This window comes from Dermacentor silvarum, chromosome 4 (assembly GCF_013339745.2).
Source record: "Dermacentor silvarum isolate Dsil-2018 chromosome 4, BIME_Dsil_1.4, whole genome shotgun sequence".
Lineage (NCBI taxonomy): Eukaryota > Metazoa > Arthropoda > Arachnida > Ixodida > Ixodidae > Dermacentor > Dermacentor silvarum.
The window spans coordinates 44516953-44534260 of record NC_051157.2 but is presented as its reverse complement, the minus strand read 5'-3'; the positions used below and the strand labels follow the sequence as shown (position 1 = coordinate 44534260).

The 17308-nt window shown below is 47.2% G+C and overlaps 1 protein-coding gene across 1 annotated transcript in view; it reads left to right on the top strand.

Annotated features, from left to right (window-relative positions):
- Positions 1–13604: 13604 nt before the first annotated feature.
- LOC119448587 (DNA-directed RNA polymerase III subunit RPC3-like) overlaps positions 13605–17308 on the top strand; it is a 12139-nt gene continuing 8435 nt past the window's right edge. Inside the window, exons 1-4 of the mRNA XM_049666420.1 lie at positions 13605–13826; positions 13903–14048; positions 14171–14268; positions 17280–17304. Coding sequence (XP_049522377.1) covers positions 13680–13826; positions 13903–14048; positions 14171–14268; positions 17280–17304 — 416 coding nt within the window. The 5' untranslated portion in view covers positions 13605–13679. The remainder of the gene's footprint in view (positions 13827–13902; positions 14049–14170; positions 14269–17279; positions 17305–17308) is intronic.

Genomic DNA, 17308 nt, shown 5'->3' with positions numbered 1-17308 from the left:
AAGACCGGAGTGCGCCGGTGCCCAAACGAGTTGCGCCCATCTGCGCCGGGTCTCGGGTACCCTAGCTAGAATTTTGAGGGCTTCAGGCGAAATGCGCACTTTCGCGAAATTTCGTATAGCTGTCTTTGAGTCGCTGACCATGAATTTGGCTGCGGAGGAAGCGCACGCCAAGGCGATTGCGACTTCCTCCCCCACCTCCGGCGAGGTTGTAATAACTGAGCTTGCAGCGATGATTTGATTTTGCTGATCTAGTACAGCCGCTGTCATAGCGTCTCGGTCACGATACTCGGCAGCGTCTACATAGGCCACGTCCTGAGAGTTTGCAAAGCGTTTTTGTAAGGAATTGGCTCTTTCCTGCCTGCGCTCTTGGTTGTGCAGAGAGTGAGTGTATTTAGGTAATGGTGGGACGTGTATGTGTTTTCTTAACTCTGTGGGAATGTCCCGCTTTGGTCCGAATTGGGTGTTGTATGTAATCCCGAGTGATTGGAGAATGTGTTGCCCCGTCGGAGAGGACCAACTTTATTTAAAACAAACTCCAGTTTGTTTAGCGAGGCCTATAGTCGTCAGATAGACTTAGAAGTTCAAGGCGTTCGAGCAGTTCCTTCATGATGTCTGGGGAGGAGTCCACCAGCCACTCCTGCAGGGTCTAAGGTCTTCGTGTAGTATGTGACTGAGGCTCCCGCGCATGGTAGCATGACCATCGGGACAATCCCCCAGAACGTGGGGATTATCCGGGAAGCTGCCGCAGGCCACGCAGAGGGGAGACCAGTCCTTACCTTGTATGGTAAGGACTGCTCTGACTGTGCTGACTAGCTGAAAGACGTGCTGAATGTGGGGGGGAGGGGGGGAGGGGGTGGGTAGAGCGAATGTTTGTGCATGTCTCACTAGGACTGCGCGCCGTTCGGAACGCTCCAAAAAAAAGTAATTCGGTACGGTTCAGTGAATCCGACCTCCACAGGGGAGGACTCGGGAGATTTACGCGAGAAGTGGCATGTACCACTTCACTCCCTCTCATCCCCGAAGAATCAGGTATCCGCTGAATTCGGACACGTATGGAAGAGTGGACATCAAAATGGTTAGCTAGTGTATTGTAACGCATGTCTGGAATGTCACTTGTCGCGAGGGCTCCACAGGCTGCTTGTCTATATATCTGTGCGTGTCAGTAAATTACGGGCATCTGGGTTGGGCACGGTAACGGCCTCCACAACGGCCGTGATTTCTGCCAAGCGTTGCGTGCTGATGATGTAACGGAAGCCTCAAGACAGCGGTACTCCATCGGAAGCTATTCCCGTCCGGTAGACCTCGGAGTTCTGAACCTGGGATGCGTCCGCGTATAAGATCCACTCTCCTTTGTTCTAGTGAAGATGTTGGGCTCGTGTTTTGGCATCGTGCTGTTTGGGTGTCTGGGTCCATGTGCCGTGGTACAGGTTCGACGGCGATCTGGTAAGAGCGTCGCCCGTGGAGGCGGGGTTGCTTCGAATGCGGGTGGGGGAGGTATATCGTAGCCCAGCTCGATCACTAAGCAGGGCCTGTCCTTGCGTAGTGAACTTGAGGCGGGTGAATTGTGCTTCACGGTGAAGTTGAGCCAGCTCGTCGAGTCCAGGAAGGATAGCAGTATCTCGAACCCTACGGCGGACTTGGCGTATTGAGGGGTGCCCAATATAGGGCGAGAGGTTTGACGGGTCATGCATGGTTTCAAGCTTGAGGTTGTTGCGTCTTCTTGGTAATTTCTATATACGCATATACGTATCTGAAAATATACTGTCCGTCTCGCTCAGACCACTGTATGCACCACGTTGTGGTTGGTATGCACACGGCCGCTTCGAAAGAACGCCAGTGTTTGTGCTCAAAACGCTCGTGCCTGCAGTGGCTTCGCTGAGAGCCGACTGCGCGTAGCGTGCGGTGTGCGTTCACTTTGTTTTGTCGTTTTTGCAGCCAAGCGCACCGCGCGTCTCTGACGACTCTGGAGACCTTGTAGCCATGCTTGTAACCATGTAATTTCATACATTGCTTGTAACCCTCCACGCACGGGCCTAGAATGCCGCGGAAGCCGTGACAACACCGCGACGGTGTTGCCAACGGCGCCGCTGACGGCGTGAGCACGCCTGAAATGTCCGTATAATTGCTATCGCTATATTAAGACAAGATGATGTTAATGATAAAGCTATAAAAAATTCTTAGAGACGAGACGCGTTGTGCAAGTTTGAAAAAAAAATATTTACAATGTTGTAAAAGAAATCAAAGAAAAGAAAGATCACCTGATAGCACGTGTGAAGGAAAAAAATTAAATTAATTAAATTATGGGGTTTTACGTGCCAAAACCAGTTCTGATTATGAGGCGCGCCGTAGTGGGGGACTCCGGAAATTTGGACCACCTGGGGTTCTTTAACGTGCACCTAAATCTAAGTACACGGGTGTTTTTGCATTTCGCCCCCATCGAAATGCGGCCGCCGTGGCCGGGATTCGATCCCGCGACCTCGTGCTCAGCAGCCCAACACCATAGCCACTGAGCAACCACGGCGGGTGTGTGAAGGAAAATCAGTCACTTTAGCAAACGCTAAAAAGGATAAAGGCGAAAGCCTGCGCGATCACGGCACATTCATTAGATTACTTGACATTTTCATTCTAATGCGTTGTTACTTCCTGTTACTTGTTTTCTCCCACCAAAGATCGTGGGTTCGAGTGCCTTAATTAACTCTACCTTAATTAGTTGTACCTTAATTACCTTCGCCTTAATTAACACCAAAGGAAGTGGTTTTGGCTCTAGACCTTCACCATAATAATTTGAATTCAACTTGGAGATATAGCCGGTTCGCCCATATCTCCAAGTGGGTTCGACTACCACCAAATGTGTCGTGGTTTTGAGTGCCTTAATTAATTGTATGTTAATTAACTTTGTCTCAATTAGCACCACAGGTCGTGGGTTCGAGTGCCTTAACTCACTACACCAGTCGTTGCAGACTTAGGAAGGCTTAATACATGGCTAGATTAGTTATGCATGCCGTTAAATGTTAGTAAAAGTGCTGTACTAGTCTTTGCGTTAACTGCGCAGGTGCATATATCTCGCCAGGAAATCATTCCTCAAGTTGACTCGGTCGAGTACCTTGGTGGCACAATGGCAAGCTCGCCTGGCGTAGTCATGTGCACGTTGCACATATTACAACTAAGGCAGAATGTACCGTATATATATATATAGCATATGCTCCGCCGGCTCAGTCACCGTCGCTCTGGACTATTCCGCAGGCATGGTTTACTGATGAAATATAGAATGGATGTTCGGCCCATATTGGAATTAGGCTGCGTATTATTTTCCGGCGGTCCCGTAATAAAATAAAATAAACCTCTTGTACTTTTAGAAAGAAAACCTCTACACTTATGCCTAGGGCTACCTAAACTCGCTGAAAACTCTGTTTTATATCAGGAAGCTCATATGGCCATGCACCCTATAGATCGTAGATTCCGCATGCTTACGGTTCAGATATTTTTTTAAGATTTACGATATTTCAAAGAGACGTATGCAATATGTATTTATCGTTGAACCGTCCAAGTTCTTTGACGCATCGTGATAGCGATTACACAGCCCTCAGATATTATTTGCGCAAGCACAGTTTCAACAATTGAATGTGTCCATGCGTCGAGTTTACCATGCGAATGTCGTCTTAACAGAGCTCAAAACTAAGTTTGAAGACATATTTCCAAATGATGCTAAACTACTGTCTAGCCAACATTAAAGTGATATATTACAAGAACACCTATAGACCACCTAGCTATAATGACAAGATAATATCTACTGACGCTTCTCTGTGCAATGAGAAGGCAGGAATCTCGTCTGAATCTCTTCAACGGTCTTACTCTCGTCGCCTTCCCGACTTCACACACCTATTTCAGGCAGAATTATTAGCGATTGCACTAGAATTGCGAGAAATTCCCCGAAGTGCCTCGTTAGCTGTTATTGTGGCCGACTCGCTGTCTGTATGCGCAGCACTTACTGCATCCTCAAATTTAAAAATTATGCAAACACTTTGTTCAATGGTTCCTCCGCCATTAGGGCAAGATTACTTGCTTTGGGTGCCGGGACACCGTGAATTGCACTTGAATGAAATGGAGGGTTCAGTCGCACGAGAATCCCTCAATGGCCCTGTCACCTCTGTTTTGCCGACATCGGCTTACGCAACCGCGGCTAGGTACAGAAATGTGTCTGTATCACAAAATTCCGCAAAATCCACTCTAACATCGTCTCCTAAATTCCGTGATCTTTGTTTCCCGCAGAATAATAATTGGTGTGATTCAAGACACTTTGAAGTTTCGTTTACAAAACTGAGATGCCGTACTCCGCCTTTAAATTTTTTTCTTGAACCAGTCTGGTCTCGTCTCTCTGGGTCCCCTCGATTATATTTACAGAGTACTTGAATCTATCGAACGTTTTTTTTTCTCTCGTGCCACCAATTTTAAGACAAAGAAAACTTAGAAGATCCATTTTGACAACTTTGGCTGTCAGTAACCTCGCCAACCATTCTTTCTTTTAGGGCGTCTTCGCTGGGGATTCAGCCACGGAGATGCTTTTCTCGCAGTTTACAATTTTATTAGAGACAAAAAAGATTATTTATTTATTATTTATTCATTTATTAATGAACAAATAATATTATTTATTATTTATTATTTACCTCGCAAGATTTCCAAATTATTATGTCTATTATTCCATTTCTTGATGTAAAATTATTTTAGCTCAAAATTTTTAACACTATTTCTTTTCTAATTTCTAAATTTATCTTTCTTTAGCCCACGCTCTCTTGTGCAAATTTAGCTTTTATTCTAATCATAAAACACTTGAAACCGCCTGCTTCTTGGCCAGTCCCTCGTAGTGGGTATGAGCCTGTGTTTGTGCACAAGACCAAGAACAAAATTCAGTAGTGAGACAGTAGTGAAGAAAGATAGGAAGATAGACGTATAGGAAATCGCAGTGTTTAACAAAAGTATGGACCACAAAGTTGTGAAAAGAAATGGTGCAACTTATCACGAGACTGTGACTTTCTCGCCAGCCGACCGGTTGGTGACTACAGTACCCTATATCAGTGCTCTGAATTTATTTACTACCCGCCGTGATGGCTAAGCACGACGTCACGGGTTCGATTCTCGGCCACGGCGGCCACATTTCAATGGGGCGAAAGGGGAAAGCATTCGTGTACCGTGCACTGGGTTGCACGTTAAAGAACCCCACTACGGCGCGCCTCATAATCAGGTGGTGGTTTTAGCACGCAAGACCGCGGAATATAATTCATATCTCCGGTTATAATTTAGAACATTTCAGCCATTTCTTGGCCAATCCTCCATAGTGGTTATCAGCCATATCTTTATAAATAATAATAAGGAGAAGAAGAAGAAGAAGAATAAATAGCAACAACCATGGCATTTTCCATGGTAGGTTAATTGCACAATACTAGTTTTAGTGAACCTATGCAGCAATTCTGAATTTTTTCTTTTTTTTTTCTTTTTCTTCATACGAAAAGGTTCGAAAGCCAGTCACCGTTAAGGGAGGGCAGGCTTTCCATGAAACAATTATGAAAATGGCGGCAATGGACACAATTCGTCGGCAGCTGGTGAAGAAAATTCCTGTTTTCTTTTTCTTTTCTTTTTTTTTTATCGGGAAAACAGCTATATCAATGGAGGTCGTGTGATATCGGGGAAAAACTACACGTATTTCGCCTGTATTGTCTGAGCGCTGAGCACTGTCCAACGCAAAGCTGCGTTTTCCCGCCGTGTGGCGCCAGTGTCATCGGCCGTTTGGGTCAAAGGGGATGAGCGAGGAAAAGAAAGAAAGGACCCACAACGCCCGTCGCGCGCCGGCCCGGCGGCCGAGTGAAGATCATGCCGACCGCGTTCCTCTGGTAGCCATGGACTACGGCAGTCACAAAGACCTACCGACTTACTACGACCTGCCGTACTATGGCCTGGGCCCAGAAGCCGAGCAGCCGCGAGCCAACACGCCGTCCGGGCATCCCTGGTATGCGACCAGCACTCCCGCCAGCCAGAGGCGCCGCTCGAGCGGTCAGACTCAAGTGTCGCTCTTCTCGGAGGACGAGCTGGACCGTTATGCCACCATAAGACCGTCCACCGCGCGGCCCGGCGTTCCACCCAGTCCCAACTACGGGGGACTGCGGCGCATATCCACCAACCTGGACAGGTACATCAACCTGAGTGAAAGCGCGAACACGGTCACGGACTTATACGCGGTGTCCGAACAGCTGCTTCAGCTCTCACAGCAGCAGCTGCAGCTGCCGCGCTACGTACCGCATCTGGCCCAGATACCCGAGCTGACGAAACCGCTGAGCGCGAAGCTGGCCTTGAGCAATGACGCGACGGCCGTGTTCGCCGAGACTGCGGTCCCACCGCCAACTCCGGTGCCTATTCGAGTGCCGAAGGCATCGGTGCCTCTTCTAGAGTCACCAGTCGCAGTGGCAGCGTCGCTCGAGAAAAAATCCGCAAATTCCCGGAGATGGGCGCAGCAGAACGCGTTCTCCCACTCGGCTGCTGCGGTGAGGTCTGATCCGAAAGAGATTAACAATGTGGCCCTCTCTAACGCGTTCAGGTCGAAAAAAATGTTCCGCTCGGACGAGTGCGGCGACCGCAGCTGGGCGGTGCTGAGGCAGGACGCTACTGTGCACTCCCTTCCCGCCACCAGCATCGAAGACGTGGACACGGCTCCGATGCAGAAAGCGAAGCCAGCCGAATTGTCCTGCCCTGCGAAAATCGCACGAGAAGACTCTCTGCCACAGCCTCCGCCACCGATTCTGAGCCCATCCGAGAGCTCGCAGCCTTCTGAATCGTCGTCGGGAACGTCGTCAACGTCCAGCACGTCGAGCGAGTATTCGGAGGAAGACAGCGACACGTCGCAATCCATCTCTGCTTGCGGGGACACCGTGTCTAAATCCACTCGGTTTTCGAACAACGAGAAGCCACCCGCTTCCTGTGCGGGAACGCCTTCGTCTGTGCCTAGGACGGCTTCGTCGACTACCATGACTTACATCGCTGCGAAATCGCCGGACGCCACAGCGTCTTACGCTTCAAAGCATTCTCCAGCAGCATCAAGGAAGTCCCGGGAGCATCGGTCATGTTCAAGGACTCCGCCGTCAAACGCGAGGACGCCTACCGACCTCCGTTCCAAGTCTAAGACCCCACCACCCATTTCAGCCACCAAGATACCTGCTAGTTTTCACTCGCGATCAAGAACACCCGCGTCAACCGCGAAGACACACTCTACGCCCAGGTCACTGTCAAAATCACCGACGTCCCCTGCCAAGACAACTCCGGCATCAACGAGGTCACCAACACCAGCAAACCTAACTCCTCCACCGTCTCCGAAAATACCGTACTCCATATTGAGGACACCTCAGCGCTCTTCGATTAAGACAGCTTCTTCGCAGGCGCAGGCTGTCGCTGCTGAGGAACAGGAACAGATGCTGGATTCAAGAATGCCCGAGTCAGTTACCGAAACACAGGAAGCAGAGTACGCATTGCCGGCACAAACGTCGCAGCGAGGCAGTGAAGTTCGAAGAAATCCAGGCGTGGACAACAATGACGAATTCCATAGCGAGCAAATCTTCAGCAGCCTGGGATCAAGGCAGCCTTCTGTTATCCAGCGCATTAGTCAGAATATCGAAAATGCTAAGCGTGTGAGTGTGGGTCACTTTCAGTCTGGCATTAACCAAACCTCCCACTTGCTTCCGCGTCGTTTGTCTAGCCAAGAAGAAGCCATCATACCTAAGTTCACTCCACACAGCGCCGCTTTTATTCGACACGAAGCGGCGTCAGTGACCAGGGTTCCGGCCACATCCGTGTCCGTACCTGTCGCAAAGGGTGTTCGGGCCGCTAAAGAGCATTCCACGGACGTGTCGTCCGTTTCCCGACTGACGCGACAATTCTCGGCCGTACCGATGAGAAACAGCCTTGTGTATCACGTGGACAAGTTCCCCGCGCCAATAAGAGAAAGCCGGAGGCATTTGCAGAATACAAGTTCTGCTCAGACGTCGTCTAAGAAGAAGTCGCGTTCAACCAAGGCGATTCAGTACCCGGACCAAACAGGCTGCATGAAGCTGGCTTTTCCAGAAGGAGAGCTTGATTCCTCAAACTTCCAATTAAGTGAGGCGTCTACCGGTCGACCGCTCATACCGCCTTCGAAGGAAAAAACCAAAACAGATAGCTCGATGCTGATGCATCTGTGCGTTGCCATCAACGTGATCCTGTTCAGTGCGCTCAGTGGCATCGTGTTTGCTTATTTCTTGCACATGGGCACGATAAGGAAGGCATAGGCCCAGATACATCTGAGATGTTGCTGTTGAGGAGGCGCTCGAATGACCATCGAGCACGCGTTGTGCGGCCTTAATAAATCGCTCGTACGAGCTAACCTGAAACGGTAAATTTCTTTTACAAAGGAAGCTTATAGTGTTTTTAGTTGGCGAGTTGACCCCACGTCTTTTGTTTGAGATCTGTCTTTCTAACCTCTTTCGTGGTACGATCCCGGAAAGAGTGGCCTCAATATAAGTGCCACTGGAGCCACTGGGCATGTTGACTATGATGATTTAACCGCTAGTTGACGTCGATCAAACGTTGTCGTTCCAGCACAACTCTCTCCATAAATTATTTGGTTCATACACCCCATTCTTACCCTCAACTCGCCCAGGAAGACTATCATCGACGTCAACTAGATGTTGATCCGCCTTCTTTTGATGCGTTAGCATTATTTGGCTACTTAACGCACTTGTGGGGGCTGTCTATCTATCTATCTATCTATCTATCTATCTATCTATCTATCTATCTATCTATCTATCTATCTATCTATCTATCTATCTATCTATCTATCTATCTATCTATCTATCTATCTATCTATCTATCTATCTATCTATCTATCTATCTTTCACTGTGTGTAGTCAGCGGTGGAATGAGTAGCACATCGGGCTGCTGTGCGAAAGTAGCAGGGTTCGAAACCAACCATCGGACCAACTTGGGTTCGATGGTTCAGTATTTAGTATGTGCGAATGTGTACATACGTGCCGCTCTTCAACGAACCTCTTTCACGTTGACGTAGATCTATGTATGACGCGGGATGGGGATAGGCATCGCTGTTCGAAGAAGCTCTTTGACGCCGACTTGGAGCACTGGGTATGTGCCACTAGGTCCGTGCTGGTATTCAATGAACCTCTTTGATGTCATTGGGTATGTTCGAGTAGGTGTGTGACCATAGCCTCCTATATGAATATATAGGAGGCTATGGTGTGACGCTATTCATTGAACGTATTTGACGCCAACTTGAGAAACTAGGTATGTGACCCTGGGAATGTGCCTCTCTACAATGACGAAAACGATCCCTTAAATTTATCCGACACTGAGCGGTATTGAGCCCACGTCACAAGGGTTCCTAAAGGACAGCAACCCGACGCATCAGCAGGCTGCGCCACAAATGCACTGGGCATTTGCCGCTTTCAGTGAACGCCTTTCACGCCAACGCTTTCGGGAGCTGCGCCATGAATGCACTATAGTATGTAACCAACTTGGGTCACTGAGTATGTGTGTCACTGGGTGTGCCGCGAGCAAGGGAAAGATAGTCAAAGTTCGCAGGCACCGACACGCTTCTAGTCTCGGAGGCCACGCGCGGACTTTTCAGCAATGCCACTAGATGGCGCAGTGTGTCGAGAAAAAAAAAAGCGTGAGAGAGGAGCGCGGTTGTCGCATGACGCGTTTCTCAGCGGTCGCATGCCCCGGCCGGCGCGTCATGCATTTCGGAGGCCACGTGCAGGCTTAGCGGTAGCGGCGCCTGATGCCGCCGAGTGTTCTGAAAGAAGCGAGGAAGAGGAGTCTCGCTGCAGTACACGCCTCGTACATAACTCGTTTCGACGGTGGCAATAGGTTGTGTCGCTATATATAATAATTCAGTGCTAACGCTTCCCCGTCGACAGTCATCGTGAAATAGGTTCCGCCGCCTTTCTTTTAAATCTCAACCTAAGGCACCAATCCTATTGCGTTATATAAATACAGAATACCTTGAGAGTAGCGTGGCTCCATGCGCACAAGTGCATTAGAACAGACGAAACTGAATTTGGCGATGTCGTAACTTAAACCGAAAACGTAGCTAAGAAAGGAATTTTCATTGAATGGATCTTCGGGTTGGTATCTTTAGCAGTGTAAACCTGGGTGGGACATAACAGGCCTCTCTGTCAGCCCCACCTTTTTTTTTTAATATGTGATTTTTCGTGGCCATTCAGTGTCGTCGCGAGGGCCTTACTCGACAACACGTATGCCTCCCCGCGGCGCGGTAGTGAAGCGCCGAAGTTTGTTGATTGGTCTCCACATTTGTATTTCGATCACTTCAGTTTGTTTAAAAAAATTTAAACAGCCTACTTCATGACCAATCTCCCGTTTCCGGGAACTCCCATCGTTTCGGAAGCGAAACAGGAACAAGGTCCCCGGGCCTGAGGTTTATCTCACTGCAGGCTACTTTACGCCCAGTTGTACATGTTGGTGGGCTGTTCGGTTCATATTGAACAATTTCAGACCACGATACCTATTTGGCCACTTAGCGCAAAATGGAAATAAAAAGGGGACAGGACAAGGTGATTATGACTTTAAGCCGGAGGAAAGGGAAGATGGGTTGATTGACTGCTTGGTTTAAGTCCCAGAGCAGCACAAGATCTATGAGAACTAGGTGCTGTTCTGAAGGCCGGGAATCGAACTCATGACCTCGAGCTTAAAAGAAGAACGCCATAGCCACCGAGTCATCTCACCGAGTGAAAGGAAGAGGGAAAGAAAGAGGAAAATGATGGGCGACGATGAGGAATTCCGCATGCCACGCGTTGCCTTTTCTCGTAGCTCTGGTTATGGCTTGAATGATTGTTTATTTTTTATTTATTTTTTTATGCGAAAGCATCAAAAATTGAGTGAGAAAGCCGGCGTCTATATTAAGCGAAACAGCACCTTCCCATTGGCTGCGACCCCACATCACGCGCGCGCCTCGACGGAAGCCCTTGCTCTCGGAAGCCTGTGTTATACGCGCGTTCTATGCCCGCGCGAGCTCTCGCCTGCGTTCTAACTTAGCCTCGGTAATCGCTATAGATAAATTAAAGGGGCCCTGCACCACCCCTCGGGCTTGGTGAAATAACATAGTCCGCAGGGTAGCATACGCTGCTGTGAACATCTCAGCCAAGTTTTGCTATCGTACGCGGTGCGTGGCGCTCGCAAGCGAAGCGCGAAGTCACCTTTCTTTCAAACGCTCTCTTTTCAAACAGAAGCCTGCTCTTCACTCTCTTCTGGATGCTTTATATCGTAATAAAGCGGATTCCCATACGCGGCTGCTATTGGTAGCTGCGGTCGGCTACGCAGCGTAGATTCTCCGGCCGCCGCGGGGTTCCACCACGAGTCCACTGGCTAAGCGCACTGCGGCTCGCTGAGGACAACCGTGTTTGGCTTACGTTTAGCGCGTCGTAGGCACCAAAATCGGAAGTTGTGGCGTCTACGTTAACATCCAAAATGAAATTTGAACTGCGCGTCACGGCGGCATTTAGAAGGCGGAGCGTTGTGGCCACGCCCCACTCTGCTGCAGCCTTCGCAGTGGGAGAAGGAACGGGAGTACAGCGGAGGCCGTGTTTGCCAATAACTCCGGTTCTGCTGAACGCATTGAAGTAATTTTTGCGCCAAAGTATTTGTGAAATAGTCTATTTTCACTTCAAATGTCTTTCTCCACTTCGATAAAAAGTTGTTAAGGGCCCCTTTAATGCATAAAAAACAATAAATTCGAAAGGAGAAACCTTGGCCGTAGTTACGACCCCACGCTCAGAAGCCGAGTGTCTTACCCACAGGGCCAAGCAACCGGTGCACTCTGCTATATGGTATATCATGCTACTTGGACCGAAATTTCCATTGCCAAGCCCGGTGTGACGAAAGCGGTGACGTCAAAATCACCACGGCTTGCTCGGGAGAGTCCCCGTTAGATTCCATGGCAGTCGGGCAAGGTAGGATGACGTCACGGATCGAAGTGCACCGGCCTTGTGGCCAAGCGTCTCAACACGCTCGCTTGCTCGCGAGGAGTTCATAACTCGAAGGACCGCTCAGCAGCGTTCACTTGGACATTAATGCTTTCGCATTCACAACTCATAAGAAGTGCTTAGGAGTTTTTTGAGAGGTCATATGATGTTTACTGCTGAGCATCTAATCCTTGTAAACGAGCCTCTCTCTTATCGAAGAGCTCACTCCGGACCTGGTGGGCTTGGGCCCACATTTCTCAATAGATTGCACTTCGCTGGCAAGTTTATATTAGAAGCTCTAGTTTGTGTTCGAGGATGATCATAGCCTTTTGGTGACAGAAAGCGCCATATGACGCACTCTCGAATGATCTCTTCAGGGTAAGTCAGATGCTCTTTTTTTTTTTTTTTTTCATACCTCTCTATGTCGTGAAGCGGGAACACTGCCTTTTTGTCTCCACGCTGAGCGTCCGCCACGATCCTCCAGACAGACGCGTGCTGTTTGTTCCTCCAGTAGAAATCAGACTTTTCTTGTTCTGATGTGAATCCTTGCTCTGATGTGAGGAGCGTTTGACTTCTAGCTAGTACGCGACCGTAATATCGTAACCATGGAAAGGTACAAATTTGCTCGTTGAGCGTCGTCGTTGATCATTTGCGTGGAGATGCTTAGCCTGCTCTACAAGACCATCTGGCAGATTTGAATCTCCGGGAAAGAATGCAACTAGCTCTGCTTTCCGTTTCGTTTTGTTTGGGGGCGGCAGAGCATTTCGATCAGAAAGGTCCTTCCGAGGTTTCTTCGCGAGTGGAGCCAAGTAAGCTGGCCGGGTAACCTCCAAAGGCGGTAGCCAGGGCCCCAGGGTCGTCTAGGAAATGCCTGCTGCATACGATTATGGACGGCGATTTGTCGTTGATAATTAGATTTCCCATTGAAATATAATTTCCCCACTTGTCGCATAGCTCTCCGTCGCTCGATCGGAAACTGATGGTAAGATACACTCGGAGTTTTCCCGGAGCGCGACTTTCAAAACGAAACACTAGTGCACTATCACGGGGCTCTTCCGTCTACGTGCGTCAAATTCATGTGAGCCATGCTGAAAGATTCAGAGCGAGAAGTCAGAAGCTGCCGCATAGGTACATGCAGAGACTCAGACAGCACTGCTTACTTCAATGCGTTTTTGTAAGCCGAACGTGCGAGATTTTACTCCCCGAGTCGAACAAATTGCGCGCGGCAGCCTAGGGACACCTTAGCACAGCAGAGTATAGTAAGTAAGTAAGTAAGTGTGTGGTCCTGATCCCTTTTGACGCAGGGCAGGCGTTTGTCAAACGCCACAGGATATTATAACCACGGGAGGTAGCAGAGGGCAGCACCTGCATAAAACTCTATGGCTGCATGTCTCCTCCAGCCCGGCTGTGTACGAGCTTAGAGTATCTTAAAATTATGGAGGGGAAAAAAAACTTTCTCCTTGGTATTTCACGCTTACAATATTCCTACGGGGCAGCGATGTATTTGATGTCGCTGCAGTAGCGATGGTAGCAACCTCCGTCAAAATAGCGGGAGGTTTGTCCCAGCTTGCTCCGACGGGCGGCGCTTATGTGCGTGCGCGTGTGCTGTGGCGTGCGGTTACAGTGTACTGTGCGGGCATCGGCGGCTGCAAATGAAAGTTCGGAGCAATGTCGCACGTTAAGATCAGAGCGTGCTCCATAATACTTAAAGACCACTTTGGCTCCGTTGTGCAGTCTGTCGGCGAATGTCTTCTTAAAGTGTCATGGAGAAGTTTGGGCGAAATAGCAAGGGCGACCAATCTGCCACTTGCCAAGGTATGCGGACGGAACCACTCGGACAGCGTAAAGCACGCTTGCGCTTTCTGACGTTTATACTGCTTTTGTTGCGTAGATCAAGAAGTCTTTGATGGTCCTGATTCATCAGAATCTTGTGGATTTCGAAGCTCATCCCAAGGGAACTGTCAAGTACTCCATAAACGCCGACCGCGTTTTATGTATGCTCCGATATTCGCGTTACATATACTGCACAAAAATGCTGTAAGTTGTGAACATGTCATTCCTTTATTTTATTTTTTTTTTTGGGTGCAGAATGTGAAGCCATTTGTCCTCGAACTCAACAATATGACACCCTTGCTGTTATTCTTGTGTATTATTTACAGGTATGGTGATGCAGGTGAATTCATTATTGAGGAAGTGCTGCTGAACGGCAGATTGTGTATGTCCCTTGTCCTCCAAAAAGTGCTAGAAAGACTACAAGGTTAGTTTTGCAAAGCTGGATTCGCTTTTACTCCTCTCACCTTCTGTCCGCATTTGCTTGTTGCCATTGTCATGTTTCTTCTCACAGGTGGCCAAACCATTCCTATTTCCCTCTTGAATCCTCATTTCAGCGTCCACAACCATTGTAAAGTGCTGGTCGGAATGTTCATTATGCGCGAACGCATGTTGCCTGCTACATGCTCTGATATAATGTACATCCAATCCTACATAAAAATAAATGAACAATTCCTGACGTTTTTTTTATTTTTTATGCAAATGGCATTCACTTAGAGTCTGTTCACCAGATCACACTTAGGGCCCATTCACACTTGCGACTAGGCGAGGTCGCGCAACCGATTGCGACTGGCGACCAGAAAGCTACTCAAGACGAACGATGTTCACACTGAAAAATGCGACCGACGAGTCGCTAAACCGAAATGTCTCACGATATGCCGTTCACGTCTGCTTGAAATGTCATCGCCGTGTAAAATAAGCGTCAGCGTATACGGACGTCCTGCTCCTTTGCATCTGATTGGTTCAGGCGACTGAAAAATCAAGCAGCGAGCGACTGGCCCGAAACGGTCGCCTTTCGAGAAAAGCGACCATTTGCGACTACTGGTCGCTTCGCGACTAACTTGGGTGCGCGACCTTGCCTAGTCGCAAGTGTGAATGGGCCCTTAGTCGCAAGTAGTCGGAAATGGTCAATTTGAGTCAAACTTTATTGAGTCATACATCAAATTGAGTAAAACTTTATCCGTGGCAGTGCTTTCAGGCAGTGAGCATTGCATATGCAGCTACTCAGGCTGTCCTGGAGAATCAAGGAGGTCAAATTGGAAGAAGCTCACAAAGTACATGCATGGGGATTCATTCAGAAGTAGATCCCCTAAGCACACACGCCTCCTTTTAGAAATTTAGTGGAGGTAAATACAAATAATGGGGGGGGGCATCAGAACAATGCATTTGTTGTAATAATATAAACACAGCAAATTTAAATGAATAACAAATACCATAAGAATATAAACGCAGGGAACAAACATAGTGATACGGAACTATGAAAAACATAGCAAACAGATTACAGTGGAATCTCGTTGATACAATCTTCACGGGAACCGGAAAATAAAGCATATCAGCTGAAAATCGTATCATCCAACGTATTAGCCATCCAAAAGCATTATCGGGAAAAGAAAAAAAAATGTATCATCCCGAAAAATGTATTATACAGAATCGTATCAACGAGGTTCCACTGTAGTTGTTACATACCGTTTAAGGGTATAAAATAAAGAAAATAAAGTTTATTAAATTGACAATAATTGCTTAGTAGTTTTTGGTATATAATTCCAAAGCTCAACAGCCATAAATGCGACACTGCTTGCCATAATTAGTGTGCTCAGGTGGTTGCAAAGATATTTTGTTCAAGGTGTACCTAGAGGCTTGGAGTTGAGTAGATTACGTGTTAACACATCCAATGATAAGGTACAATTTTTAAGATTTGTACACAGGAATTTCTAGTTAATGGTTGAACAAATTACTCACTGATAATACTGTTATTGAATTAACAAGGATGCACTTGTGGAAAATAAATTTAATGTTAGGATGCAGATGGGGCTTTGTTTTGTTGACGTTTAAGTGGAAGTACTATTTGAAATGGAGATGCACCTAAAGTACCAAAAAAGTCACTCTTACTGTGACAGAAGACTTGATACGCTAAAAAAGACGCGAAAATGAAAGACAGGTGGCAACAGCGCTTTGACCACACCGTCTTAGGTTTTGATGGCATCTACTTGGGCCTTGTTGATTTTTTGGGCTACAAGGTGTAGTACATAGTATTCTAAAAGAGCCAGCGACTGAACTTATCAAGTCTCAAAAACATTAACTATGCCACAATGGCACAAATGTGAGAAAATGCATTGAAGTCCATGGCATCACACTGGCACAGCGGGGCTGGGCTGTCGCAGCAAAATTAACAAAAAATAATATTTTGTCCTAATTCTTTTGGTAATCAAAATCCTACCATGAGATTAATGAAAATAGTGTCTTGGAAGAATGCTATATCAGCCTAAACTAATTTACTAATGTTTCTTGTTAGTGTCCCTATAAGGTATCGATGGACCTGCCCCTAGTAACTGTATTAACACGTGTACTTATTTATCCTTTTCTTGGGGACTGCATTTGACCCACTAACAACTGAACGTTATCGCTCAGCGCAAGACGCACCTGTGTGATTGGAACGTAACAAAACTGTGAATGACGAAATCATTATTGGAGTTCCACGGGATCTGCCTACTAAAAAGGTTGCACGTTAATTGGCAGTAGCACATTGAGCACTTCAGCAACTTCTGCCTTCTGTTATTCTGTCAGTCTGGTTATTCCTGTATATGAGGCTTCAGCATGCTTAGAATCATTTCGTTTAAAAGTATTTCTCACGAAAGCTTATAAGATGTGAAATATGCAGACTTTGTCGTCATGGACATTCATACCTGCCAACTTTTATGGCTTTATCATAAAATACCCAATTGTTAGCATTCGTTTATGATTGTCATATTGACATAAATGTTTTACAATTTTTCGTTTGCATGTAGTCTAGGGCAAAAACAAAATAAAAAAAAAACGACAAATGCAGTTGCTGAGTGATTTCTTATGGCCCAATTTCTTGGACCCGTTGATTACATTGCATACCTGTGCAGCAGCTGCATCAGCTGATAGAGCCAATGTATAATGCAACCAAATCTTCAACAGCCGTTGCGTGAATGTTGCATCAGTAAACTTCGTAAACATCTCAGCTTGCCAGCAGCACAGATCATTGCTGCTGCGACAGCATCCCTACAGAACAAAGTCTGCGAATCTATAATAAACAGTAAACATTAATAATAAAAATATTTTTGGTATTTTTCAGCGAATTTTTGTATATATTGCCTTCCACTGGTAGTGCTTTTTGAATTTTATAGTTGGCAGGTTTGGGCATTTTTTATCTTGCCTGCAAGTTTTGCATAAAACCTTATGTTCTTACTCCAGGAGCTGGCACAGCAGAGGACGTGAAGCAG